The 27,341-nt window shown below is 37.8% G+C and overlaps 1 protein-coding gene across 1 annotated transcript; it reads left to right on the forward strand.

Annotated features, from left to right (window-relative positions):
* The first annotated feature begins 773 nt into the window (after positions 1–773).
* COG3 (component of oligomeric golgi complex 3) lies at positions 774–26,717 on the forward strand. Its single transcript, XM_089501127.1, has 23 exons — positions 774–923; positions 2,249–2,395; positions 4,744–4,805; positions 5,796–5,961; positions 6,140–6,214; positions 6,736–6,828; positions 7,195–7,320; positions 7,465–7,548; positions 8,236–8,279; positions 9,296–9,422; positions 9,860–9,951; positions 10,603–10,742; positions 11,222–11,382; positions 12,074–12,182; positions 13,425–13,549; positions 14,791–14,880; positions 21,781–21,901; positions 23,414–23,502; positions 23,591–23,725; positions 24,274–24,349; positions 24,849–24,976; positions 25,762–25,860; positions 26,688–26,717. Exons 1-23 carry the CDS (start codon positions 774–776, stop codon positions 26,715–26,717), a joined length of 2,469 nt encoding a protein of 822 aa, XP_089357253.1.
* Positions 26,718–27,341: the final 624 nt, after the last annotated feature.

Here is a 27,341-nt window from a genome sequence, read left to right on the forward strand (position 1 = left end):
CACAACCCATCCCTAGCGCCAGGACCCTGACCTCCTGCTCCACCTCACATCCCATCCCTAGCGCCAGGACCCTGATCTCCTGCTCCACCTCACAACCCATCCCTAGCGCCAGGACCCTGACCTCCTGCTCCACCTCACAACCCATCCCTAGCGCCAGGACCCTGACCTCCTGCTCCACCTCACAACCCATCCCTAGCGCCAGGACCCTGACCTCCTGCTCCACCTCACAACCCATCCCTAGCGCCAGGACCCTGACCTCCTGCTCCACCTCACAACCCATCCCTAGCGCCAGGACCCTGACCTCCTGCTCCACCTCACACCTCTATGTTCCCTATGTGTCGTTTTATTGGCTACTCCGAAGAGAACGTCGACGCAAACATGCTCTGTGCATCAGCTATATTGCTTGCGTGGAACTGCTGAGTTCTAAATACTAACGATATTGGTATCGCTTACAAGAATGGTCTCCAGCAAAATGGCTGCGCCATTTTATTAACATAAAAGCGAGTGCTGGAGATCAGAAACACTGTAACGCTGTCGGTGTTAATGTCTCCTTTGTATACAACTCTGTTGAAGACACATGCCTGCGCTCCAGCAATTGGATAGAAATCCTGCTGTGTGTCAGCTGGGGTTTGTCGGAGCTGTCAGCGCAAGCGGTTCCGGGTCGGGGAGACACCGCCTCTTCTCAGTGTTGCCAGGTTTCAGGATCCCGGAAGCGGATCTGACTGTTGCTGCTGTGGCTGTTCTAGTCCATGGTCTTGATGATGATGATGATGATGGCGACTGGGCCAGAGGAGCTGGAGGCCCGGGAGAAGCTGTCACTCTGGGATCGGAGGACGGATCCTTTAGCCCCGCTCACAGAGAAGCAGACAGACTCCGTGCTGGAGATCAAGGCAGCAGTGGAGGACCTGCCAGTCCCTGGAGAGGTGAGGATACTAGGGGCCAGTAACAGGCAAAGACAGGGGAGGGCTGGCAAGCATTCAACCGGGGGGGACAAGTGCATCCTTATAGCCCAGTCATATAGCAGCTCAAAACACATTCTGCAGGCTACCTGCTCCTTGTGGAGAATCAGCTTCATATGAAGCTCTAGAAAGCCCATAAAAGGTTAAAATCCCTGTTAATCCAGACTCCCTGATGGCTTTATGTGCCTGTAGAATGTAAACCTGTGAGCAGGACTCTCTTTATCTAATATATCTGTGTGTCTGTTCTAGTTTTATCAGACCCTTTGAATGTATGGACAGTAAGAAGCACTGCGTAATTGTTGGCGCTATATAAATAAAATATATTAATGAGAATAACACTCTGGAAAAGATTGCTGATTCAAATCATTAAATCCCTGCAGCCAAGGGACTAGCTGGGTGTACGATAAATATCATTTGGCCTGTCTTGGGGTAACTGTGTGCGGGGAGGTAATAAGTTGCCTTGCTATAAATGTTGCTCGCTGCCAAAGTAATTAGCAGTTTTTTAAAGGATCCAAATGTGAGCAGATAAAGGAGCAGTTAAACCCGGATGAAACCCCCTAAACTAAGATTTTTAATAAATCCATAAGATAAATCTTTCGATGGTGTTTTGACGAAGCTCCTAACTTTTGCTTCTTGGAACGTTCTTCTTCTTTCAAACACAGAAATACAGACAGCTGTAAAGGTCACCTTTTGCTGTTGTTTCTTAAGGATTACTTTATGCACATTTATTATTATTATTTTATATAGCGCCATCGTATTCCACAGCGCTGTACAACGGGTAAACAGGACATGACAAGCAGTATATAACAACAGAAAACGGGCCCTGCTCCAAGGAGCTTACAATACTTTGTTCATTGTGCTGCGTGAACAAAAATGTCTTATGAGTGTGAGCTGGTTTCAGAGTTTAAACAAAATATGGCCCATTATTTTATAAAATATATTGTGATTACCAATGGATATTAATAATATTGTCTAAGGATCTAGAATCATCACTAATATAGCAGCACTTTGTGACAAGCTGGACCTTAAAGTTTTTTTTTTTTTCTATACATTAGGAATTGTGTGTGTGTGTGTGTGTGTATATATATATATATTTTATTTTTTTTTAAGCGTTCTTAACTGCGTCTTATAGTGTATCATGAAAGCATTGACTTGCATTTGTGTGAATTTAAGGGCATATGTAGCAGATTTTAGGCATATTTGCATGTTTGTTGAATTCAAATTATTATATTATTTTAAACGCAAATGTGATTTTAGTAGACAAGATAATCATTTATTCTTCCTTTCAGCTTCCGATTGAAGATTTATGCAGCCTGACCTGCGGATCTTTCGCGGGAGCTTTATCTTCAGCGGTTCCTGACTCTACAGAAGACGTCCTTCTGCAAGGATTTTCCATGCTGGGCATGGAGGATGACCGAATTGAGACGGCACAGCAAGTATGATACAATCAATCCTTTAGCCGTCTTTATGCCAGTGCTGTGATAAGGGATTACATTAAGTATCTGGTGACCGTAAAGTAATATAATGTTAACTATCTGTAGGAGAACATCTTATTTCTGCGGTTGTACAGCATTCTGGCATGTAGTGGGTTAAACCATCTCTGAGTATGGGTTTTTTTCAAGCAGTAAAGGACTTCTGTATGCATTTTTCCCTTTGGAGACCTTTTTGATGAGTGATTGCCTCAGGGCCTGATTATAGATCCCTATGAATAACGCCTTATCCATTAGACCTGCTGGACACATTTTATCTATTATGTACGTGTCAGTTCTTGGCATCTACGTTATGGATAAATAATCAGCCTATAGGTGAAGTCACGTGTGCCAGAAGATATTAAAAAACCATGATGATGAATATAGAAGTGTGTGTGTATATATATATATATATATATATATATATATATATATATATATATATCACACACTTGTAATTGTTTATTCTAAACCGTATTTAACTAAATTTCCTTTTTTTATGTGATAAACTTTTATATAAGAGGTTTGTACTGCACAGTGAATATTTGCCTTTTTTTTTTTTTAAAACAGGATATATTTTTAAATTTTGGATTTATAGTAATCCAAATGGCATGACTGGAAAAATCCTAGAAGCAAGGTAGCTATTCCTCCTAAATTTGTCTCCCGGAGCAAAGTTTGGCAAATAAGACAGATCTTTATAGGTTCTCTGGCTCCTTAGATGATGAATAAAGTTTTCCAGTCTTGTTAAAAAGTGCATACTTTTCCACTTTAACAAAGAATCAAGTCTTTTCTTCGAACTTCCTGGTTGAGGCTATTGTCTCCTAGTGTATGAGCAGAGTACTGACCTCCCCACACTGCTTTCCACATTTCTGTTAACCTTGTTTATTGCATAGTCTATAAACTGGGTTTTTACAAATGCAGTTTCCTTGTGTTGATGTGATTTACGATTCATAAACAGTAACGCAGAATATATCCATCTACAGCGTCTTATGTTGTATTTGAGTTTGCCAGAACATACTTGAAGGTGCTGTTCCACCTACTCTGCTGAATCTCGCCCTTTATTAACTAAATGAAGTTTTAGAAACATAATCCCCTCTTATGCAGGCTTCCTCGAAATAATTCTCGAACCAAGAACATTTTTCAGTGTGACGTGAAAGCAGGCCCCTTTAGATTGTTGCCATAGAAACTGAAAAGGCTTCCGAAAAGTCAACCTTGTATATAAACACGAACAATTTAGGTATGTCTAAGCCAAGAAAAGGGAGATAATCCTAAACAAAACCTTTTATTAAATACTGGCACAGATAAAGGCAATGTAATGTATCCAAATGCCACCTCATTTACAAGTGGGCGCTAAGGTATATCCATATAAATTGATCAAAATAGGTATAAAACGAATAATGAATATTAAATAGATCAATGCTTATAAAAATAATATAAATATAGTAATATACTAATAAAAACAGTAAAAATATAAAAAGCACTCTTCATCAAACAGTCCATATGTACTTATTATATATTACGGTATGTATTATTACATATGGTTTCATGAACATTGATTTATTTACAAATACATAATTTAATATATATGGTTTTATACCTATTTTGATCAATTTATGAGGATAAAGCTTTGTGCCTACTTGTGGGTGAGGTGGCATTTGGGTGCTTCTCTTCTTTGATGTGTAGCTTTAGATTTAAGTTGAAGTATAGAATTGGTGGCACATCTATCCATCTGTATCATTTGATCTGTACATTAACATGTTTGGTTTCAGTAGTTACTTTGTTTTAGAAGAACGATAGTTTTTTTTTGTTGTGTTTTTTTGCTTTCTGCTTCATTGCGGTGACTTTTAGGGCTGTAGGACCACGGTGATACGTTCATGCCCACCAACATCACGGACACATAGAAGTAGTAGTCATATGGGGAGGAAAGAGGATAGGATGATTGGAAATTTTATCTTATATAAAATATAACATATTAAGTATATTGCTTATGCTGTTTTCCTTTAAAACAACATAATTAGTTTTATTGGTTTGTGTGGATCCATGTGGGGGGGTCCTGAGGTGGTTACAATACATACAACAAGAACTGTAAACTGTAGAATAGAAGACTCTTAAATAACAAATCTAGTCTAAAAAACATTGAGTATGTGTTTAATGAGTTTTATTAAAAAGTGCGCAGTTACAGGTATTTGGAACTTTTTATATTTTGTGATTAAAGTTCTTTTGCTAAATGCTATGCATGGGTATACTTCTGGTAGCTGTTTAACCCCCAGGGGCTGATTTGAGCAATTATTAATGTGGTATTTATTTTGTTTCAGTTTTTTTCATGGTTTGCTCAGCTACAAACACAGATGGATCAAGATGAAGATGCAAAATACAGGTATAAACCTCTTTTTGTTGATAAATAAAAGGGATTCAAATCTCAAAAGCCAAATGTAGTTTTTGCTCTGATATGATATAGATAATGAAGTTCTGAGCATTAATTTCTGGAGGGAAACCTGGGTCGCCATGGTGACAAGAAATAGTTTCCTGTCGCCTAGGGTTTTGCAGGGCAGCACTATACTTTGCGTAACAGAGACCCCCACACTGCCCAGTACCGCCAACACCACCGGCATACTGTGTATACCACCGGCCCGCACTCCCTCGGTCCCAGAACACTGACTCATGTCTGAGCGCGACATTTCCCAGCACTCAGACGCAAGCAGAGTGCGAGGACCGCGAGGGAGCAGGCAGCAGAAGTGCTTCCCTGAACCCACAAAGGCAGAAGTACACAAAAGTATGTTAATGTGTCAATATGTGCGAGTGTATGCGTGTAATTGTGTTTGTTTATGTAAGTACATTAGTAAAGAAAGAAAAAAAATAAATTGTCAATACTGATCACTGAGCTGGGGGTTAACGTGTTAATAAACTGGTGATTAACAGCCTAGTTTATATCTTTATATCTCCATAATCGCATACATCAGAATGGAAAAGGATCTTTGTTGTCTGTGGCTTTATACGAATCTGGAGTTTGTAGCATTGAGTGTGTGTAAGAAGTATATTTTCTTTGGTTTAATGGGAAAGTTCCTTTTGAATAAAATTTTTTTTAGATGTAAGTTAACATTGACAAAAGCCCTTTGTTCATATAGAAATGGCTAAAATGAAAGAAAAAAAAAAAAAAAGCAAAACAGAATATTTTTGAAAGCTTATTTTTAATCTGACACTAATAATAACAAAATATAGTTGATATTCCATTTTAAGACATTTTACACTTTTAGCTGCTTGTTCTTATAATACTGACAGGAATACAAAATAAAGCATAACAACATGACTTTATATATAAAAAAATTCACGTTCATATAACCCCTCTGTTTTTTTTTTCCCTTTCTAGTGAAATGAGGGACTATTTGTCCGGATTCCAGGAGCAGTGTGATGCCATATTAAATGATGTGAATATTGCCTTGCAGCATTTGGAGTCTCTTCAGAAGCAATATCTTTTTGTATCTACTAAAACAGGGACGTTACATGAAGCCTGTGAGCAACTTCTCAAGGAACAGGTACGTTTCCCTGCGTCTGTCTGTCTGTCTGTCTGTCTGTCCATACTTCAGCCTTATGCTTCGTTAACATGTCCCTGGTACATTTAATATCTTTTATCGCTCATATGTGTATAATTTCTAATATTCATCTTTTGAAAATGAAAATTTATCAGTTCTTTTATGTTTCTTTCCCCTTTAGTCAGAACTGGTTGACCTGGCTGAAAGCATCCAACAGAAGCTTTCCTATTTTAATGAACTAGAAAATATAAATACCGTAAGTCTTTACATAGTTTAAGTACTTGGTAAAATATATATTATCTGTACATACCATCAGATTAAGAGATTGTGACAGTTTAAAGCAAATTCATTTTAGAAAAACAGGCTTCATCAAAATGACTAGAATCAATGGATAGATCATGAAAAATTGAAACTTTTTTTTAACCCCTTAACGTCCATTGATGGGTCACTTAACTACCAATGACGTGCCTGAGACGTCATTTTATTAAAACGAGCTTAGAAAGTGATCTACGATCACTTTCTTCGCTTAAACGGTAATACTCAAGAAAACATGACTGCTTCATCTATTGTTTCGTTATTATAAAACCTGTAAAAGACCAAAAAAACATACAATTTCAGAAGTAATTGTAACAGGGAAGGCTACATAGTTCAATTTTAAAAATGTTGCAGTGGTAGTTTAGGTCTTAAGGGTGTATTATGCATACAATAAATTTACATTGAGTATATTCTATTTGTGTAAACTGTTGAACTAACTACTCTTTCTTTGTTCCCATTTAGAAACTGAATTCCCCAACATTATCGGTGAATAGTGAAGGATTTATACCTATGTTATCTAAACTGGATGACTGCATTTTTTATATATCATCTCATGTAAGAGATTTTCTTGTTGTTGTTGTAGTTTGTGAGTCTTGCATGTGATATGTTCTCTCTTGAGCTGGGACATGTTGGCGTTATGGTAGCTTAAACATGGAGAATAGTAAAAAGTCCCCCTAACAGGAGGGAAGTTTATTTCACTATTTGTATGTATGTAAACTTTACCCCAAAACAAATCCGAAGATATTCTCGTAGGGAGTAACGTTAGCAATATTGTTCTGGCCTCACTGTGTTTCAATATATTTGGTGATTTTTTTCCCCCACCTGTTATATCTTCTGTCCCCCTTACTTACTAAAATTGTAGCTGTATAAATAGACTGACAGACTTTCTCTGAATGTAACATCTGGTTTTAATGATTTCAGCCAAGTTATAAAGATTACCCTGTGTACCTGACGAAGTTTAAGCAATGCCTGTCTAAAGCAATGCTCCTTATGAAGACGTACACTGTGAACACATTGCAGAACCTCACCAACCAGCTCTTGAAAAGGGTATGTAACACTATCTAGTATATTTTAGAGGGGGTGCGAAGCAAACTTGGTTTGGTGGAGACTTTCAGATAATCTAGCATTTCATTTTTAGATCTTCTTGAGATGAAAATATTTAACCTGTGACTCTCTGCTTTGCTTTATCAGCACGATTCATCAAATGTTCCAAATACAGACAATGCTTTCACTCTGTTTTATGTTAAATTTCGAGCAGCAGCTCCCAAGGTTAGGGTAAGTATTACCAAGACTCAAGTGTGTTGAGTCTGTCACAATCACTTAATCTCGTAAATACAAGATGTTAGATAAAATACTGCTCTAGAAAGCTAAGCTTCAAAGCACTGCATCCTAAGCCTGTTGTTAAGTCTTCCCCGGAAAAACCTTATAATGTGGCCGATTGACATAATACAAGCTTTGTCAGGCAGTCTGGATGTAAGGAAATTGTGTTAACACTTAAAGTAGTAATGCAGTTAACACTTTTGTAATCTACCAAACTAAACCTCTATCTATCTATCTATCTATCTATCTATCTATCTATCTATCTATCTATGTATATATCTATGACATATCACATTAGGCACTATGGGCTATACCTTTTGATGGTTGAGTAATGTCACAAGTGGTGCCTCTAGGAGACATGTATTATTCCTCTGCTTTTTGGTTGCTATCACCAACCTTTGCTGATTGCAATTTTTTGGTTCTTATTTACTTTATAACTATAAAGGGTGCTCTGACTTCTAAAAGTCATGCTGTAGGCTCTTTACATTGTAAGCATATCCCAGGTTATGACGGATTTTCCACATTATGAGTTTGAGAAGTACTTTGTTTGCTCCTTTGTATGTCTGAGTCCTAATGTCATCCTGCCAGCCTGTAAATTTGTGCAACCGTAACCTTCCGAACATCTCTTTTCTGTTTAATTAGACGTTAATAGAGCAAATGGAGCAGCGTTCAGAGAAGATACCTGAGTAAGTATCATTAAGTCATTACTGACTACCGCGAATGTTCCCTTGATAAATGTTACACTCCTGTAGTCTAGTATTAGACTTACCTTATTAGAATTACCTTATGTAATGGTGGCATAAATAAAATAAGCCATATGTGCGTACCGTGTGAGCAGTTTATAGGACTTGTGTGTTCAGCCTGTTTTTTTATTCCTTCTTTTAATATGTCATTCCTTCTCTTTTCTGGAAACTGCTTGGTCCAGACAACCTTTGTAATGGTGGGGTTGTGGAGAAAGGACTGGATGCTAAAATAGTTATGAGAGTTTTTGCACTCCATGTCACAGAGCTCTGCTTTACTGATCCAAAAATAGTCCCTACCTATTTATCAATCAGAGCCATGCTGATTGGAAAACAAAGGACACAATCTATAGGTAGTTTTATAAAATGAATTATGCTAAACGGTTCATGTCCTCCTGAAAGCTTTGAAATTCATATGTATGGTGTTGGTATCACATGTACGGCACATGCCTCTGATGGAAAACATGGGTATGTAGCGATCGGCACACAAAACCTTATGTCGTCTCTATTACCATAATTTGTGACAGTAGATTGGAAGCTTTGAGCAAAGATCACCGTAATCACGACAGGGGATAGAAACAGGAATAACACATGCATTTGGAAACCCAAGTTCACCATTTGGGATTATAAAGTCTGTGTTCTGATCAGAATATCCTTTGTATGGTCATGGTGGTTTCTGAATGATGCCTCTGGTGCTTGTCCTCTCTCTGGGGAAGATGTGGGGCATAAACCAAAGCACAACAGTACAAGCTGTAACCTATATTCAGTGCTAAATGTAATGCCTCATTATTTACTACACTACATTATGCTATCTCAAACAGTGTGAGATTTATTTAATTTACTATACTCCCCAAAACCATTTTTTTAATATGTTCCATTCTAGGGAAGTTACTAATGGTCCTCTGAAAAGGAAAACCTCTGATTCATGGCTGTATACAATTATTCTTTTTCCCCCCTTTAAGATACCAGCAGCTGCTGGCTGAAATACATCAATGCTACCTGGACCAGAGGGAACATTTATTGAGTCCGAGCATCACGACTACAATAACTGATCTAACCAGCCAAAACAACAGGGATCATTGTGCTCTGGTAAGATTACGCACAGCATGCATCCTTCTTTTCAGTATTTCTAGTGGTAAGCAACAAATGGAGCAAGAAAGTGATAGCGCAAGCAGTGGGACAGCACAGACTCGCCGCATCTGCTTTGCCCAATGCCTGCAGTTTTCTTGTAAAGTTCTGAACATTCAGACTGCTCGCTCTGTCTTTCAATTAGATACAATGCCATTCTCTTTTTTTTCTTCTTGTTTACCCTTTTGTCTTGTCACCCCTTTCTTCTTGTCCCCTGCTCTTTCTTACATACACACATGTGATGTAATTATATTCTTTGTAGTAGTTTTCTAACAATGATAAATAATAATGTACGTTTCCAGTGTATACAATGCAATTTTTGACCTTTTCATGCAGAGAAATGAAATCTCTGACAGTGTTTGAGATTGTCGCTGAATGTGTTACTTTGTTTCCCGCAGGTACGCAGTGGCTGTGCGTTCATGGTCCACGTGTGTCAGGATGAACACCAGCTTTACAATGAGTTTTTCACCAAACCGACACCAAAATTGGAGTATGTGGTAAATTTTGTACTGATTATTACATAGCTGGAATTTTGTTCTTTTCCATATGTCAAAATTATATTTTCTTCTTTATTTAGGAAATGGTCTTTTCCTAAAAATAGATGATGCAATTTGCTGTTTGTTTTATCACAAGTACATGTGTTTCATCGTAGATCATTGTGGATCTATAATTGGCTGAATCGCGTTTAACTTTTCATTGCAAAGAAATGCTTTGCTGCACAGCTTGGTGTAAATTGATCAGCGAGCTCCTTTTTCATTTTATCCATGTTTGTGCATAAAAAGAACTGCCAGTTAAGAAAGCAGCAACATGATGTACCTCTTCTTATAATGACAAAAACAGTAACGTTAGTGCAGATTTGTAATTAAGACCAATGTTTTATTGTACACACAGCACTGGGAATGGCACAGACCTCCTTAGTGTGAATAATTAGAGATCTCCTTGTAACCAGCTTGTTGAGCAGCGGCACTCAGGGATCTGATCTCTAATAGACCAACCTGCCCCCAGTTTTACAGCAGAGGGGCTTCTGTTCCCAGACCCACTGTCCTAACCAGTAAATAGCGCTGAGTAGCACTGCGTTAACATGTTTCACCATACGTCTCTCCAATCCATGATTGTTTATTGTGTTTCATTTTCTTCACAGTGAACTATTGGGGAAGCTTGGCCTTTCTTTGTATGATGTTCTAAGGCCGCTGATTATTCACGTCGTCCATTTAGAAACATTGTCTGAGCTTTGTGGCATATTGAAAATTGAGATGCTGGAAGACCATGTACAGAACAACGGTAATTTGTTTTTTAATAACTTTACTTTGGTCACCTGTCTGTAAGACAATCTGTAACATGAAAGGATTTATGCTAATTAAAAATGAGTAACATTTTACTTGATTAAAGAATATTTCTGGGAAGAGTTTGGAATTTAACAGTATTGGCAAGAATCTATATGACACTCGGTGCATTTAGTAATGAATGTTAAATTTAACAGACTAGATGGAACAACATCTAATAATGCATGTACAGAAAATATTATTTGCACAGAAATTGTGTATTCACAACCAATTATAAGTGTTCTTTTTACAGTTAATGACAATTCATCACACTCTGGTGCTGCAAGTTGCTTGCCACCTCAAACCTTCTTAAATTTAATGCACTAAAATACCGTAGATGGTTTATTTACAGATCATGTTTAATGTAGAAAATGCTGTTTTTTTTCTTTGATTTTATGAAAAAGCTTTTTTTCACATTTTTCTCTCTGCTTTTATCAGTGGAACATCTTGGTGCCTTTGCTGCTGTGCTCAAGCAGATGCTAGAAGATGTACAGGAGAGACTTGTGTACCGGACACACATATACATACAGACAGATATTTTGGGCTATAAACCGGCTCCAGGGGACCTTGCATATCCTGAAAAACTAGAAATGATGGAGGTAAGGTTGCCCTTAATGTGAACCTGTTTTTATTGGCAATAGCTGCCAAGACCGCATGTGCAGCAGTAATTTTAATACTCTGCTGCCCTCTGGAGTTTACGTAGGAGGTAAAAGCATTATTGCTGTATTTGCTTAATTTTAACACTTTTTTTTACAGAAAAAAAATCCAAGGTTGTCTTTTATTCAGACCTCAAATACAATGGTTTTGATTTTTCTTATTGATATAAATTATTGGTGATAATTTGTAAAACCCTATACTAAAATAGCAAACAAATTTTTTGCAATTTTACTTAGAATCCTTCTACACTAGGTGTCACAGCTGAACAATAATGACCCAAGTTATGTTCAGCAACCTCCCCTGATTACAGTAATACCCAAAATATAAATATTTTGTTATGTGTTCAAGACGGTCGCGTCCATTCGAATGGACTTTGTTAGCTTGCCAGAAGGGCTTATGCTGTATAATGGTGACAGAACTAATAATCTTCCCATATCTGCTGTGTATTTTATGGGGCCAGTTTAGTGTGATTTTAACACAGCTGCAAATTTGTGTATAGCAGATGCTCTCTGTACTTTAACATTACTGGTCATAGCAGCAATAAGCTTATCCTACTGTCCGCAATAAATATATTATTACGAATAATGTCATGTAAATTTTGCTCCTAACCTGTTACACATCTTCAATTTTTAGCAAATTGCAGAGAGTCTCAGAGAAGAACAAAGGAAACTGCATTCTGCAGAAGTTTCTTTTTCAGATGTCCAGCTTGGAGACCCAGAGTCCAATAACCTTATAAAAAGTGGTAGGTGTTTTCTTCTTTCTTCTTGTTCCGAATTACACTACAGTGATTTGTACATAGAAACATAGAATGTGATGGCTGAACCCTGTACATGTGCAACCTGTAGAGCACACAATGGTCTTATGAAGTGCTAACATAGTTGATTAGGCATTGTGTTCGATGGAACCAAAAGAGAAAATGGGTAGAGAGGATTAAGATGAATACCTCCTATACAAAAATAGGTGAAATATAAGGTGGTATAAGAACGTACCATTAACGTTCATATGATGGCTGGAGCGTCCCTGTAATATGCAAATAGTTGTGCACTTAGTTTTAGTATTTGCTCATGCGGTTTCAGATACCACAGCCTCTAATTCTTGATTACCCACCCCCAGTTTCCTTACTTTTTGCCATAAAGGATTTTCTAGCTTGTTCCTTTGCAGGAATGGGTTAAACATCTTTCACCATGAAGGGCTTGGAAATGTTTTGATACAGTTGTCATTTTCATTCCCTCGCTGTAAAAAGACCATGTAACAATATCTCATGAAAATGCCTCTTTAGAAGTAATGTTTGATGTGGCGTTTCCATGGTAATGCCATTTAAACATTTTCTTCTGGGTACCATGAATCTGCGGATGCCTTCTGTTGTTATCTAGTGGGAGTTTAACGCTGTTTGGTCTTACTCCCTATTGACATTATTCACTTCTGTCTTTACATCTAATTATTTTTGTCACAAATAAACAAATACAAGACACTTTAAACAAAGAATAAAACTATCTATATTTGGCATAACTTGATCTTTTGCTTATAACCAGAATATATTCTACTTGTGTGGCTTTTAAAGTAGCAAATAAGCATTGATATTTTATATTCTCTGAATGGATGAGAAAAATAGGCTTATACGGCTATATCTAAGAGAGGTGGAGTATTTAATCAAAGTTAATACCTTTTTATTGTAGCCATTTAAGCAACTGTATGTGAAATGCACTATATCAGACAATTATGGCAGGATATACTTGTGATATAGTTATTAATTGGTCATGGCGTTAAGGGACCACAATGAAAAGTTTTCCAAATGAGAATTGGCTACACTTTGTTATGGGTTAATTACAGGTTAGTTTGAGGAATACTGAACCCTGAACGTTTTACAGTCCCAAATGAGCTTCAGTCTGTCATTACACATCTTATTGTCTGACTTTTTCATTATTATCACAGTAATTTTTGGTCTTTTCATTGGTAACACGTTATGTTTGACTATGGTACATAGGCTCTTCTGAATCTTTAAGCCTAAGGGCTGAGAATACCATTTCACCTGCGGATCTGCATGGGATGTGGTACCCAACAGTGAAAAGGACGCTGGTGTGCCTTTCCAAGCTATACAGGTGCATTGATGTAAGTACTAGAAATTGTCTGTCAAAGGTCATGGACTTTTTTCATGTATCAAAGCATGTACTGCACTGCAATCTTCTGGTCGTTTCCACCACAAATTGTGGAAGGCCCATGCTGTTATGTCTCTGTTCTCACAAAGCAAGCATACGTAAAGAGGTGAATTGGCTGTGCTGGAGCTATATCCTTACTCGTGAGTGTCCTTAGCTCCTTCAGTCTTTTATAGACGTACATGTACATCCTAAAAAAAGCATTCAATAAAGCCCTTTAGGGCGTACATGTATGTCCTGACTTTCTTGCTGCGGTAAGGACATCTTTTGACACCCTGGAATGATAAAATAAAAAAAATAATAAAGTTAGCTAAATGATGTCATTGTGACATCACTGGCATAATAACATGTTTGAGAGGTCCCTAGAGCGAAGCTTAGGCAGCAATCGGTCCGTCGTGCAGGCAGCCAGTGTAGCTCACGTATCACGTGTGTGGTCGTCACTGAAAGGGTTAAATGTTTTTTTTAATTTTTTTGTCATATTATCCCATCTGTACACTACATTAGTCTTTCCTGATAATTGTTATCCTGCAAACCATTTACCGTTTTAGTGGCCCTTCCCTGAACTCTCTCCAGAATATTATACTTCTTGAGGTGTATATAATACAAATATTTCTCACTATGCAATTTAGCACCCTGCTTGCATTCCTCACTACTTTGTTTCATTGCGTGCCCATTTATTATTATTCTTATAATTATATTATTATTATATTAACAGAGAATTTGGTGGCAGATGAGAACCATCTAGTCTGCCCAAAACTTATTGCGTCTTTGATCTTATCTTGTATTCATGGTAGCTGTATGGTATCAGATTTATGTTTAAGTTCATTTGTTGTTAATATACCATGCCATAGCACCCTAGCAATGAGGGGAAATACCAAGTCAACTATAGTGCAGATTATTAAAAAAATAATAAAATATAGAATTGTCTGCATTTCTCTTTTAAAAGCATATAGTGTGTGTATGTGCAGAACAGTATTGTGTGGACTTGTCACTATTTGATTTTGTTTGCAGTGTACAGTATTGAGATTATTTGTTAAATGCATTTTTATTGCAATGGTTTCTTAATATTTTCTCTGTAGTTTAGAGGTGCTAATAGGTCCATGTTTAAATACAAATGCATCAGTTTGGTTCTAAAACTGGTTGAATTTACTTTGTCTTTCATATTAATATAGATGAATTTATGTCTTTCTCCAACAGAAAGCCGTGTTCCAAGGCTTGTCTCAGGAGGCCCTGTCAGCCTGTATTCAGTCGTTGTTGGGAGCATCTGACGCCATCTCCAAAAATAAGGTCAGAATCCGATCTGTGACTTTGCTGTTAATGGGTGAATAGAAGGGTTAAATAGAACTGTTGCTAAAAAGCATAACTAAAATGGCGTTCGTAAAGTTATTTGTACCCTGTAACTTTCGTCAGTGGAAGTTTCAGAAATTATTTAATTTAAATGTTAACCTCCTGGAAGATGAGATTGTACCACAGCCATCATTATCTAATCAATTTATTTCCCTTCTCCTTATCCAACCCTTATAACAACAATTTGCAACCTAGGATAACTTAATGGGGAGGAAAAATCATGCAGATCCTATGTGAAAAAGTAATTGGGCCCTTAGATACTAAATCAACCAAATGTAAAAAGTCTGGCAAATTGAAGTAGGCTAAAGGGTGTCAAAAACAGTCCATGATGCTGCAATCTAAAGAAATCCAAGAACAGATGAGAAACAAAGTCATTGAGATCTATCAGTCTGGAAAGGCTAACAAAGACATTTCTAAGGCTCTGAGACTCAGCGAGCCACCGCGAGAGCCATTACCTACAAATGGAGGGGGTGAACCTTCCCTGGAGTGGCCAGCCTACCAAAAATCCGCAAAGAGTGAATCAATGGCTCATCTAGGAGGTCACAAAAGGACCCAGGCTAACATGTAAAGAATCTTTTTGGAAGACATATGTCCCGTTACATCTGGTGTAGAGCTAACTCAGTACTTCACAATAAGAGCATCGTACCTTGGGTGATACAGGTTTTGATTAACTCTTTACCTTTTAATAAATTAAATGATCATTTCAAAGTTAATTATTAATTAGTTTGATGATCTGAACATTTAACTGTAACAAGCCAAAACAGAAAAAATTATCACAAAGGGGGGCAAATACTTTTTCCCAGCACTGTATAGAAACCTTTATAGAACTATAAAATGTAGGATCTGAGTAAAGAAAAAAACAGTTCATATTTGATTTGCTTTGAATTGACCCTTTTTACAGTTTCAGATTGGCCAGAAGAGAAGATCTGGCTTTGCTAGTAATGTGTGGCTATATAAATGTAATGCCGAAAGGGACATGTAGCACCCTTCACCCTTTGCTTCGTGCACCACAATGCATCCTCTTACAAGAGGAGCCGGGCATTAGGTGCTGGGGAGAAGGAGCCGGTAAAATAAAATTACAATTGTTATGGGTCCCTTAATATTATGAGAAGGTGACCGGTCCGATGTAGGTTTACTGTCTCTGCAGCAGCCAGTACCTTACAGCAGTGTCTAGATGATAATGCCATCGTAAGCAGAAATAAAATCACCACAGGCTTCATCAGAATGACCAACTCTACTGCGCCATGCTTCCTGGTGGCATCGCAAGTGGGCTTGGAAGCAAATTAACAACCACCAAATTCATGCATCTTGGCACAATATATATACCGTATTGGCCCGATTATAGGCTGCACTTTTTTCCCCATAATTAAAATCTTTAAAGTGGGGGTTCGGCCTATAAACGGGGTTTAGCATTTTTACCTTCTCCAGGGTGTGTGGAAGACCGGATCAGAAGACTGCAGAACGTTTTCTGTAGTGTGGTCCGGCAAAAATGCGGTCCCCCAGCAGAAACTTTAGTTCCACCTTGATTCTCAACGTACATCAAGGTTGCAAAACTAAAGTTTAGGTAAGGAGGATGGGAGCCTCCTACCATACGTTAAATAAATAAAAAATATATTTTTTGCTTTTAAATAGCGCCAAACTGCGGCCTATAATCGGGTGCGGCGTATATTCGAGCCAATATGGTAATATATATATATATATACACATATATATATACACATATATATATATATATATATATATATATATATATATATATATATATATACACATATGTTACTCTTGCATATTCTTTGCTATATTCGGTAATTCTGTCATATGTTGGCATTTTGCTCTGGAGTCTTGCCGAAGTACGAGGAGGTTGAAGAAAATACCCGCTGTGGCTCGCTCCATGCTTTCTCTGCTTCTGATTAGATGAATAAACACGGTCAGAGAATTTGTTCTGCCTGAAGAAGACGTCTGAAGCCGTTAGCTGCAGACTGTCAGATAGAAAGGATTTTTTCGTCTCCGTGAGCTGTGAAACGAGACTAAGCGCATCAATGTTATGCCCTGCTCTTTAGCACTTATCCAATGTAATCACCGCTCAGCCATTAATCATTCTATACTTGGCTACCTGTCTTTGTAAAAGTCAGCCGCACAAGCATATCTCTTTTTTCTAGCTTCGCTAAGCAAGAGGGTGATAAGGTTATGGAAGTAATGTTGTGAAAGGCAAATTTTGTATACACCGTAAAGAGGATCTTTCCCAAAGCCTGCATTTTACTAATCAGTAATGCTCAATAATCCTATGGAATACGTGAATTATATTAGTTATAGCAAGCCCACATTTGCCACAAAAATGCAGATTCTTGTGACAAAAAATGCAAGTTGGACTAAAGCAAATTCACCAAAAGCCATCTTGTATTAGCCCCCCCCAAAAAATCACAATTTGCATACACTCATAAAAAACCGACAACTTGCATAATAATTACCATGTGTCTGCATTGCAAACTTTGTTCCAGCAGAAATAAGTATTGCAACCTTTCCCAATGCTGTAAACATTTTGTTTTAAAAAAAAAAAAAAAAAAAAAAAATCGGTAATTAAAAAAGGACAAAGATTGGAGGGGCAGTGGGATTTTTAACCCTGTCATCACACTGGACTGGTAGTTGGGGAGACAGGGATACCCCCCTTAAAAGTTGTTATATTGGTTCTGTGTCTCCCTTTGGGGTATTCTATAGTATTTTTTAACCCATATACAGTTACACCTTCTTCTCGGTTAATATGTGAATACTATAATATAATATTAGGAGACCCCCTAAACAGCCACCTGGAGCTGATCTAAACATTGACTCTTTGTGGTGTGATTTGGGGAGGTCAAATCTTATTTAGCCATTTTGCAGTTTTTTTTTTTATTTTATTTTATTGACAGAGCTCTCATAGTAACATAGTAACATAGTTCATAAGGTTGAAAAAAGACCAAAGTCCATCAAGTTCAACCTATATACATATTGTGTCCCTACTGTGTTGATCCAGAGGAAGGCAAAAAAAACCCCTTATGAAGCAGATGCCAATTGCCCCATACCAGGGGGAAAATTCCTTCCCGACTCCAAATATGGCAATCAGAATAAATCCCTGGATCAACGTTCTGTCCCTATTAATCTAATATCCATAACTTGTAATATTATTGCTTTCAAGAAACACGTCCAGGCTCCTTTTGAACTCTTTTATTGAGTTTACCATTACCACTTCCTCTGGCAGAGAGTTCCATAATCTCACCGCTCTTACTGTAAAGAACCCCCGTCTGTGCTGGTGTAGAAACCTTCTTTCCTCCAACCGTAGAGGATGTCCCCTTGTTATAGATACAGTCCTGGGTATAAATAGGTCCTGGGAGTGATCTCTGTACTGTCCCCTTATATATTTATACATAGTTATTAAATCCCCCCTAAGCCGTCTTTTTTCAAAACTAAATAGCCCTAATTCTGATAATCTTTCTGGGTACTGTAGTCCTCCCATTCCCCTTATTACTCTGGTTGCCCGTCTTTGAACCCTCTCCAGCTCCACTATAACTTTCTTGTACACTGGTGCCCAGTACTGTACACAGTATTCCATGTGTGGTCTGACTAGTGACTTGTACAGTGGTAGAATTATTTCCTTGTCGTGGGCATCTATGCCCCTTTTGATGCACCCCATGATTTTATTTGCCTTAGCAGCAGCTGCCTGACACTGGTCGCTACAGGTAAATTTACTGTTAACTAAAACTCCTAAATCCTTTTCCATGTCAGTCGTCCCCAGTGTTTTCCCATTTAATACATATTCCCAGCCTGGATTTTTCTTCCCCATGTGCATAACCTTACATTTATCTGTGTTGAACCTCATCTGCCACATCCCAGCCCAAGCCTCCAACCTATGCAGATCCATTTGTAATCGTGCACTGTCCTCTATTGTGTTAACCACGTTACAGAGCTTAGTATCGTCTGCAAAGATTGATACTTTACTATACAATCCCTCTACAAGGTCATTAATAAATATATTAAAAAGAATAGGACCCAAAACTGACCCCTGTGGTACCCCACTAGCAACAGTCACCCACTCAGAGTATGTACCATTAATAACCACCCTCTGTTTCCTATCACTGAGCCAGTTACTTACCCACATACACACATTCTCCCCCAGCCCAAGCATTCTCATTTTATGTACCAGCCTTTTATTTGGCACCGTATCAAATGCTTTGGAAAAATCAAGATATACGACATCCAGCGATTCACCCCGATCCAGTCTTGAGCTCACCTCCTCATAAAAGCTGATCAGGTTAGTTTGACAGGACCGATCCCTTGTAAACCCATGCTGATATGGAGTCATACACTTATTTTCATTGAGATACTCCAAAATAGCATCTCTTAGGAAACCCTCAAACAGTTTACACACAACAGAAGTTAAACTAACAGGCCTATAATTCCCCGGGTCACTTTTTGTCCCCTTTTTGAATATTGGCACAACATTTGCTATGCGCCAGTCCTGGGGAACAGACCCTGTCACTATAGAGTCCTTGAATATTAGAAATAGGGGTCTGTCTATTACATTACTTAACTCCCTTAGAACGCGGGGGTGAATGCCATCTGGACCTGGTGATTTGTCTATTTTGATTTTTTTTAGGCGGCACTGCACTTCTTCCTGGGTTAGACAGGCGACATGTACTGGGGCAGTTATCTCATCCTGCTGTATATTACCTGGCATTTCATTTTCCTCTGTGAATACAGCAGAGAAGAATATATTTAATAGATTAGCTTTTTCCTGATCCCCGTCTATAACTTCTCCCTCATTACTTTTTAAGGGGCCAACGCTTTCATTTTTAACCTTTTTACTATTTATATAGTTAAAGAACATTTTGGGGTTTGTCTTACTCTCTTTGGCAATGAGTCTTTCTGTCTCCACTTTTGCTGCTTTTATCTGATTTTTACATATTTTATTTATTTCCCGATAGCTTTTTAGTGCTTCCTCACTGCCTTCCTGTTTTAGTAGCTTAAATGCCTTTTTTTTGCCATTTATTACCCCCTTTACATTTTTATTTATCCACATTGGTTTTCTCTTGTTCCTGACTCTTTTATTCCCATACGGTATGTACCTTTCACATTGAGAATTTAAGATATCCTTAAAAATCTCCCATTGAGTGTCTGTACTCTTGTTTTTGAGGACATTTTCCCAATTTACAGTGTTAAGGGCTTCTCTTAGTTAATCAAACTTTGCCTTCCTAAAGTTCATAGTTCTTGTGGCTCCTCTAAGAGTTCCCATATTGAAGGACAAGTTATAATGTATTATATTGTGATCACTATTTCCTAGATGCCCCCTGACCTGCACATTAGTTACTCTGTCAGGTCTGTTGGTCAATATTAAGTCCAGTAGGGCGCCCCCTCTGGTCGGTTCCTGTACCATTTGGGACAGATAATTATCCTTACTTATAGTCAGAAACCGGTTTCCTTTATGAGATTCACAGGTCTCGGTTTCCCAGTTTATGTCGGGATAGTTAAAGTCCCCCATAATAACCACCTCATTGTGATTTGCTGCCTTGTTTATTTGCTTTAATAATTGATCTTCTGCTGCTTCCATTATATTTGGTGGCTTATAGCAAACCCCGATCAGTATTTTATTATTTTTCTTTCCATATATTTCTACCCATAATGACTCCACATTATCATTTCCCTCACATATATTCTCCCGCAGTGTGGCCTTTAGGCTGGACTTTACATAAAGGCAAACTCCTTTAGTCATGTTTATTGATCTGAATATATCATTTATGTACCATGTTCAAGTTCCACTACAGGAATAGCTTTGCCATTGCGTATGCATGGTTTATACAAGCCATAGAAGCCATAAATATAGTAGATAAATAAAATATTACTTTACGGGACCTCTGTATTTTTCCAACCTAAATCTTGTTCAGTATCTGACTTGGTTTGTTGGAGTATGTGAATGGATCACCCCTAGACTGTTACTAGTTTTTGGTTTGATGATGTTGCACACATACTATCTGTATAATTTAAGAGTGGAAAATTCTCACCAGGGTTATTAAGATGGAAAAAAATAGCATCCAGCCCAGTGTTATCTATCTGAAAAGCAATTATTTTACTCCAGATTTCCATATTTGTTACAGGTTGTGTTTGTACTCACTTGGCAACAGATATGAGCGAGTGAATGAATACCTGCTTGGTAAAACGTCAGTAAGGTTTTATGCATTTAGTTGACTGACTAATGTGGAAGGTGCTTTATCTTCTAACCAATAAGATTGTATATGAAATCTGGAGAAAATTATGTGATTTGAACAAATCATACTGTTAATCAAATTAGAACAAAATTTTTTTTAATAAAATTGCACCCATTAGCAAATAATTGAATTATATAATAATAAAAATTACCATGCAGGTATTGGCTCTGTTGGCCATAAGGACTTCATGAGCTGTCATGTCCTCCGCACCACATCCCGGCACCGCATTTTCTTTTTTTCCCCCTTTCTTTCTTTATTCTATGGTTGCCTCTCAGTGCGGTGGGCAAATGGCGGGGGGTCCTATGGGCCCCTGTGGCACCACCTTCACTAAGCCATGTATCACTGTTCTGGATAGTTGGATACCTCAGAATCGGCCCAGTTTAAGGCTAGTCAGATATGAATCTACACTGCAAATTTGTAAACAGTCCTTGTATATTGTCAGCTATTAATAACATAGGGTCACTTCAAAAATAAATTTAAAAAAGTACAACATTGGGGTTGTTTGGTTGGAGACCATAGGTACAAGGCATACTAGACTGTGGGGAACATGAGAAATGCTCATTTAGGTGACATCATATAAAATCCTTTTTCTATATTATTTTAGACCCAGGTTGATGGACAGCTGTTCCTCATCAAACATCTCCTGATCCTTCGTGAACAAATAGCTCCCTTTCACACTGAATTCACCATTAAGGAAATTTCCCTGGACCTCAAAAGAACAAGAGGTATTACTCAGTGGTGGCTGAGGGAGCTGGATGGGGTTAACCCGTCCGGCTCTGGGCATCTACCAAATGATTGTTGTGGTTTTTTTCATGTTCACCTGCAATACCATGCATGCTAACAACATACTCTATGTACCTGCATGCAAGTTTAATCTTTTGCATCTATAATCCTTGTAGCCTTTTACTGGAGTAAAGCAGTAAAACCAAAGCAGTGTCTTGGTATGTATAGACCTGTAAGTGTCCATTGCCAAGCTTCAAGATAGGTTTGGAAATACTGAGATCAGACCGGTCATAGGCATGTAGAATGCCAGCGAAGGAATTTGAACCTGTGTTGTGAAATATGTTCCTTCTTTACCTAATATACTTCATGTGCCTGCTAACAATTGCAATACAGTTTGCATTAGGTTCAATGATAAAGTAATGTTCTGGTAGCGGACAATGCATGCCGGATGAAATTGTACGTAAAGTTATGTGCTTGAGAAGCTTTAATTGTTTGTTTATCCTTTTATGGAAATAGATAATATTTCTAATTAGTGACATTTCTAGGTATTTCTAACAAAAAATGTGTTTTATGCTTGTATGTGACGACCATTAGTTCTTTGATTAATCATCTTAAGTGGAATAGGGGAACTGCTCGCTGCATGTCTGTTCAAACTACCAGCCATTACAAATGGCTTTATCACCTCTCTTAACACACTCGTTCTTGTCTTCTACTATTTAACCAAAGCTAACTGTATTGTTTCATTGCATTTGAACATTACTGAAGCCTAAGCAGTAATACTTATGTCTCTGTTGTGGTCGGTGGTAAATATGTCCTTTCTAGTGTTTTTAGTTGGCTGACAATAGAAGTTGCTCGCACATTTGTTACACGAGTATATTTCTTTGTCAGCCTGTTTGTTCGTTAATAGGTAAGTCGCTGCAGGTATACTATTAAAAGGGTAAGTAATTAAATAGTGGAATGAACATTACATATTATTAACAATAGATTTTACCCTATTTGAAACAGAAATATAATTAGAATACAGTTGTTTTAATATTTTTGTGCAATTCTCCCATTAAATAAGTTGTACACAGGGGACAGACTATACCTTTTGAGCTTCCTTATGTTTTGCCCTTTGAAAAAAACCCGGAATTTGGCTGGAAACAGAAAAGTTTACCTCCGTGAGCAATCCAATTGCTGTTTTTCCACTTTGCAACTGAATTGCTTTTTTATTCTTACTGTTCTTAAAAATAAAAGTAATGGAGAGATCTTTGATCACATAGCATTAACACTTTTTCCATATGACATCACACTATGACATCAAAGGCATCTTGAAAATTGTCCCCATAGGTCAAATCAGGCCCAAATGTATGGATTCCTCCATTTTAATCTATTCATTAAATGCCATCCTCACTTTTCTTAATATTGTACATTAGTTTTAATTTCATATTAATAAGAATTGTCTGTACCTCAACTGTATTTTAATACAACAGTTGGGGTCCTGTGTTGTACTTCATCCATTTGTTTTTTCATAGATGCAGCATTTAAAATTCTTCACCCTAAGACTGTTCCTAGATTCTTCAGGCTCAACAGCAACAATGCCATTCTTGAGTTCCTTCTGGAGGTAACGTGTAGCTTTATAAGGATTCCTCCAAGTCTGCTGGCATTACCTCTTGTCTGGAAATGAATTAAGAGAGATTTATCTGTTGCAGGGAACCCCTGAAATAAAGGAGCATTACATTGACTCTAAAAAAGACGTAGACCGTCACCTCAAGGCAGCCTGTGAGCAGTTTATTCAGCAGCAGAGCAAGATTTTTGTGGAACCATTAGAAGATTTCATGGCAAAAGTAAATGTGAATCTTGCTTGTGGGGTATACAGGGTTCTGTATTCTTGAAAGTGAGATCGAACTTTCTAGATGTAACTTCATAATTAACTTATCATTAGACGTAGGGACAATTTTCGAACCTATTTTAGGCATTGATTGAATTTCTGTATTTTGTTATAGATTACATATTTTGTCTTTTTGCATTAAAACCTGTTTCCTTTCTGCTTGTTTTTTGAGATTTCCAGCAAGCACTAGGGGGCAGTGTGATGCCTTTACCTCTTAAGCATAAACAACACGGGCACCATTGGCTGTGTGCACTTTGATTTATTAATACAGTAATCTATCTTTACATGGATACAAGTAGAATTTCTGATGGTGTCAAGTCAAACTCATTAAATACTGGTGCTATAACCAAAGTTCTATAAACATACTGGTGTTTTGGGTTGTACAATATATATAGGGAAAAAAGTAGAATAAGACAGGACATAAAATTATACTGCGTTATTTCACAGGAGATTTACTTTTTATTTTTTAAAGGATTTGTTTTCCTCTAACCCTGCTTTGTTCAGGTGACTGCATTGAAAACTATGGCTAGTCAAGGAGGTCCAAAGTACAATCTGTCGCAACAACCTTGGGCACAGCCAGGTATGTGAGGTATCTTAATATTCAGGATTTGTGAAGGAGATGGCTAGTTGATTCATGTAGCCTGTGATAAGTGCAGGATTCCAGCAATTTCAACTAACTGTTCTTTTTAAAAGTTTTATTTCATTTGTAACAAAAATTGGCAGGTTATAATCGAATTGGACCTATTATGTACCCTAATGCCAGTAACTTGGCTTTAGGCTCCCCCACAGGACATCATTTTTCTATATGTATCCAGAGTGCCAAAGCTAGGCATGCGTGTCTCATGTTTCTGCTGCTCCACTATGTCCATCCCTCTACCGACTTCACATTGTGTCAAGAACCAGATAATTCCATCTCTAAACATACAAACCCCTCAATGCTTCTTATTTCTGCACTCATCACTACGTATTGCCCCATATGTTCCTCACGTTCTTCCCAGATGTTTGATCTCCTTTCTTGTCGCCTTGTTGTTTTGAGTCTTATTAGATTTTGAGTGCTGTCTTGTGTCTTTCTTCCCCAGTAAAGATTAACGACCTGGTGTCTTGCACTTATAAGAACATGAAAACTAAGTTGCCGCGGACTCTACGGAGTATGTCACTGTACCTGGCCAGCAAAGACACAGAGTTCATCCTGTTCAAGCCTGTTAGAGTGAGTACTCTAGCTTGGTGAATGTTGTCAAGTTTGTAATCTGTCATTACATTGTGCCTGGCCAAAGGTGTAATAAAACTAGACTGGACATCTCACTCGAGGAACCAAGTTCCACACAACTTGAGGAAACGTCCTTGTTCAGATCAGTTGGAACAACGGTGCTTTTGTGAAGATCTTTTTCCTGCTTAGTTTCAAAATTCCAAGACAGCCTTTGTTACAAAGAACTAACCTTGTGGGTTTTCCCTATGTAGTAAGTTTTGAGACTGTGTATATCCTTACCTATTTTGGGGAATTTTAATTGTTCTTCTAGTTTTAATGTAATACACAAAAGATATTTTACAATATGTGTATAGTAATTAATATCACAATGTCGAAGGAAGGCAAAGACAATATTTCAAAGACGATCATACCATTTCACGCAAGCAACACACGTTTTAATGAATGCTGTTATTTTAATTTCCTGCCACCATGGCAACTACAGCACGGATATCACTTCAGTCATCGTACAGCTTGGTAGTTGATATGGCCTTTGTCATACGGACAGTGTCTTAAAAAAAATTAAAAAAATATATAATATATAATTTATTTTTTTTAACTGTTGGCCAGCGCCACCTTCTTCACATGTGTCTTGTCTATATCAACAAGCAATGAACAGAAGTGCCAGCCAGATAATGATAGTACTCATTAATTATGAAACGATTGTTTTGAAGCTAACACACTAATTTCTGAAATACTGGAATTTCCTCAAGTTTTACCATTTTGCCTTTTTTCCCCCCTTATTGCAGAATAACATTCAGCAAGTTTTCCAAAAGCTCCTGTTGATGCTGAAGGAAGAATTTGATGGTGAAGACTTGCAGATTATTGCCTGCCCCTCAATGGAACAGGTACAGGAAAAAGGGTCTGCTTTTTGTGAGATGATATCGAGGTGGCATTTATAATGTTAACCCTTTCAGTGTCAAGATTAGGGAGGTTTTTAATTTTAAGACTTATTCAGAGTAAAGTGGGCCAGCGCATGCTTCTACATCTGCTCCGATCTATCCAAAATCAGCACTGCGCTGCTTTGTTGCTATTCTTTAATGTATGTGTTTTTCTTTTTAACCCCTTCGTGACAAAAGCTGATTTTACTTTTTGTACCCTTCGTGACAATGGCCGTTTTAACATTTCTGCGCTGCTCGTGTTTAGCTGTAATTTTCTTCTTTCCCGTTTACTGAACCCACACACATTAGATATTGTCTTTTTCAGGACAAGAAGGGCTTTCTTTAGATGACATTGTTTTGATTGTATCATATTATTTACTATTAAAAAAAGTATAAAATATGGTGAAAAATTTAGAAAAAAATGACTGTTTCTAACTTTTAGTTGAAAAATCTTTTACTCATCTATAAAAGGTAATAAAAAAACCTGCTAAATAGATTCTACTATTTGTCCTGAGTTTAGAAATACCCAATGTTTTTATGTTTTTTTGCTTTTTTCTGCACGTACAGGTAGCGTTCTGCTTTCTGCACCTGTTTAAAGACATGCCGGTCCTGGCACGTCATTTGTCGTTATCGACTTGAATTTCCGTGACGTGCCCGGACCGGCAATTGTCATCAAGGGGTTAAAGAGAATATTCCATTGCAACAGCAGTTAGTTGTAGACTATGTAGGTTAGGATATCCATTTTCAAGGCCGTCTGCTGTATCCTCTGACTGTATCTCCTTTCTTCCGCTCAGGTGAATTTGTTGCTGTCGTTGTCTAAATAGGCAAAGAATCCTGAAACATTCTCTCTCTGCTCTCTGCCTGCCTGAAAATGAACCAGGGCTAAAGGACAGACGGACCGTTCCACAGCCAGGGGCTGTTTCACTTAGGCACGCAGCGAATTAAATGAAAACAAGCTTCACCAAAGCAGTTTAACAGTCCCTGGGAAACTTTTAAATGTGCCCCCACAAAGAGACTAACGCACTAATGTGGAACGCTGTAGGTGATATCAAGCTGGAAATAACTACACTACTATAAGTAATGGTAATTGTGTCCTACTGCAACCATTACTCCATGTTCTTGCAGCATTTTGAAAGGGACGTTAGGGATTAAACTTTTTTTGGGGAGTGGATCACCAGTAAGTATGGTTTCCATTCTAGTGTAAAGATTGATTGATTGATCGAGAGTTGGGGGTCATCTTTTTGCATTCAAAGAACACCAACTGATACCATACAAAAATGAAAGTTGCACGTTTTATATATTTATATTAAACTGTTTAATATGAATATAAATAGAAGGCACTTGAACACAAAATACAAATGTTCTGACGAGTAACAGTTTACCTGCGAATGCCCCGTGGATGTAATACAACTCATCAGCCATAAGGCAAGACTGCTGGTAACAGTGGA

This window comes from Sceloporus occidentalis, unplaced genomic scaffold (assembly GCF_023333645.1).
Source record: "Sceloporus occidentalis isolate IW3139 unplaced genomic scaffold, rSceOcc1.0.p SCAF_164, whole genome shotgun sequence".
Taxonomy (NCBI): Eukaryota; Metazoa; Chordata; class Lepidosauria; order Squamata; family Phrynosomatidae; genus Sceloporus; species Sceloporus occidentalis.

What these genes read in the sequence shown, in the direction of transcription:
- COG3 (XM_089501127.1), top strand. Translation starts at nt 774, where the DNA reads ATGGCGACTGGGCCAGAGGAGCTGGAGGCCCGGGAGAAGCTGTCACTC. An exon ending in ACGCCATCTCCAAAAATAAG is followed by an intron (nt 14,881 to 21,780) that starts GTCAGAATCCGA and finishes ATATTATTTTAG; the next exon opens with ACCCAGGTTGATGGACAGCT. An exon ending in TCCTGTTCAAGCCTGTTAGA is followed by an intron (nt 24,977 to 25,761) that starts GTGAGTACTCTA and finishes CCCTTATTGCAG; the next exon opens with AATAACATTCAGCAAGTTTT.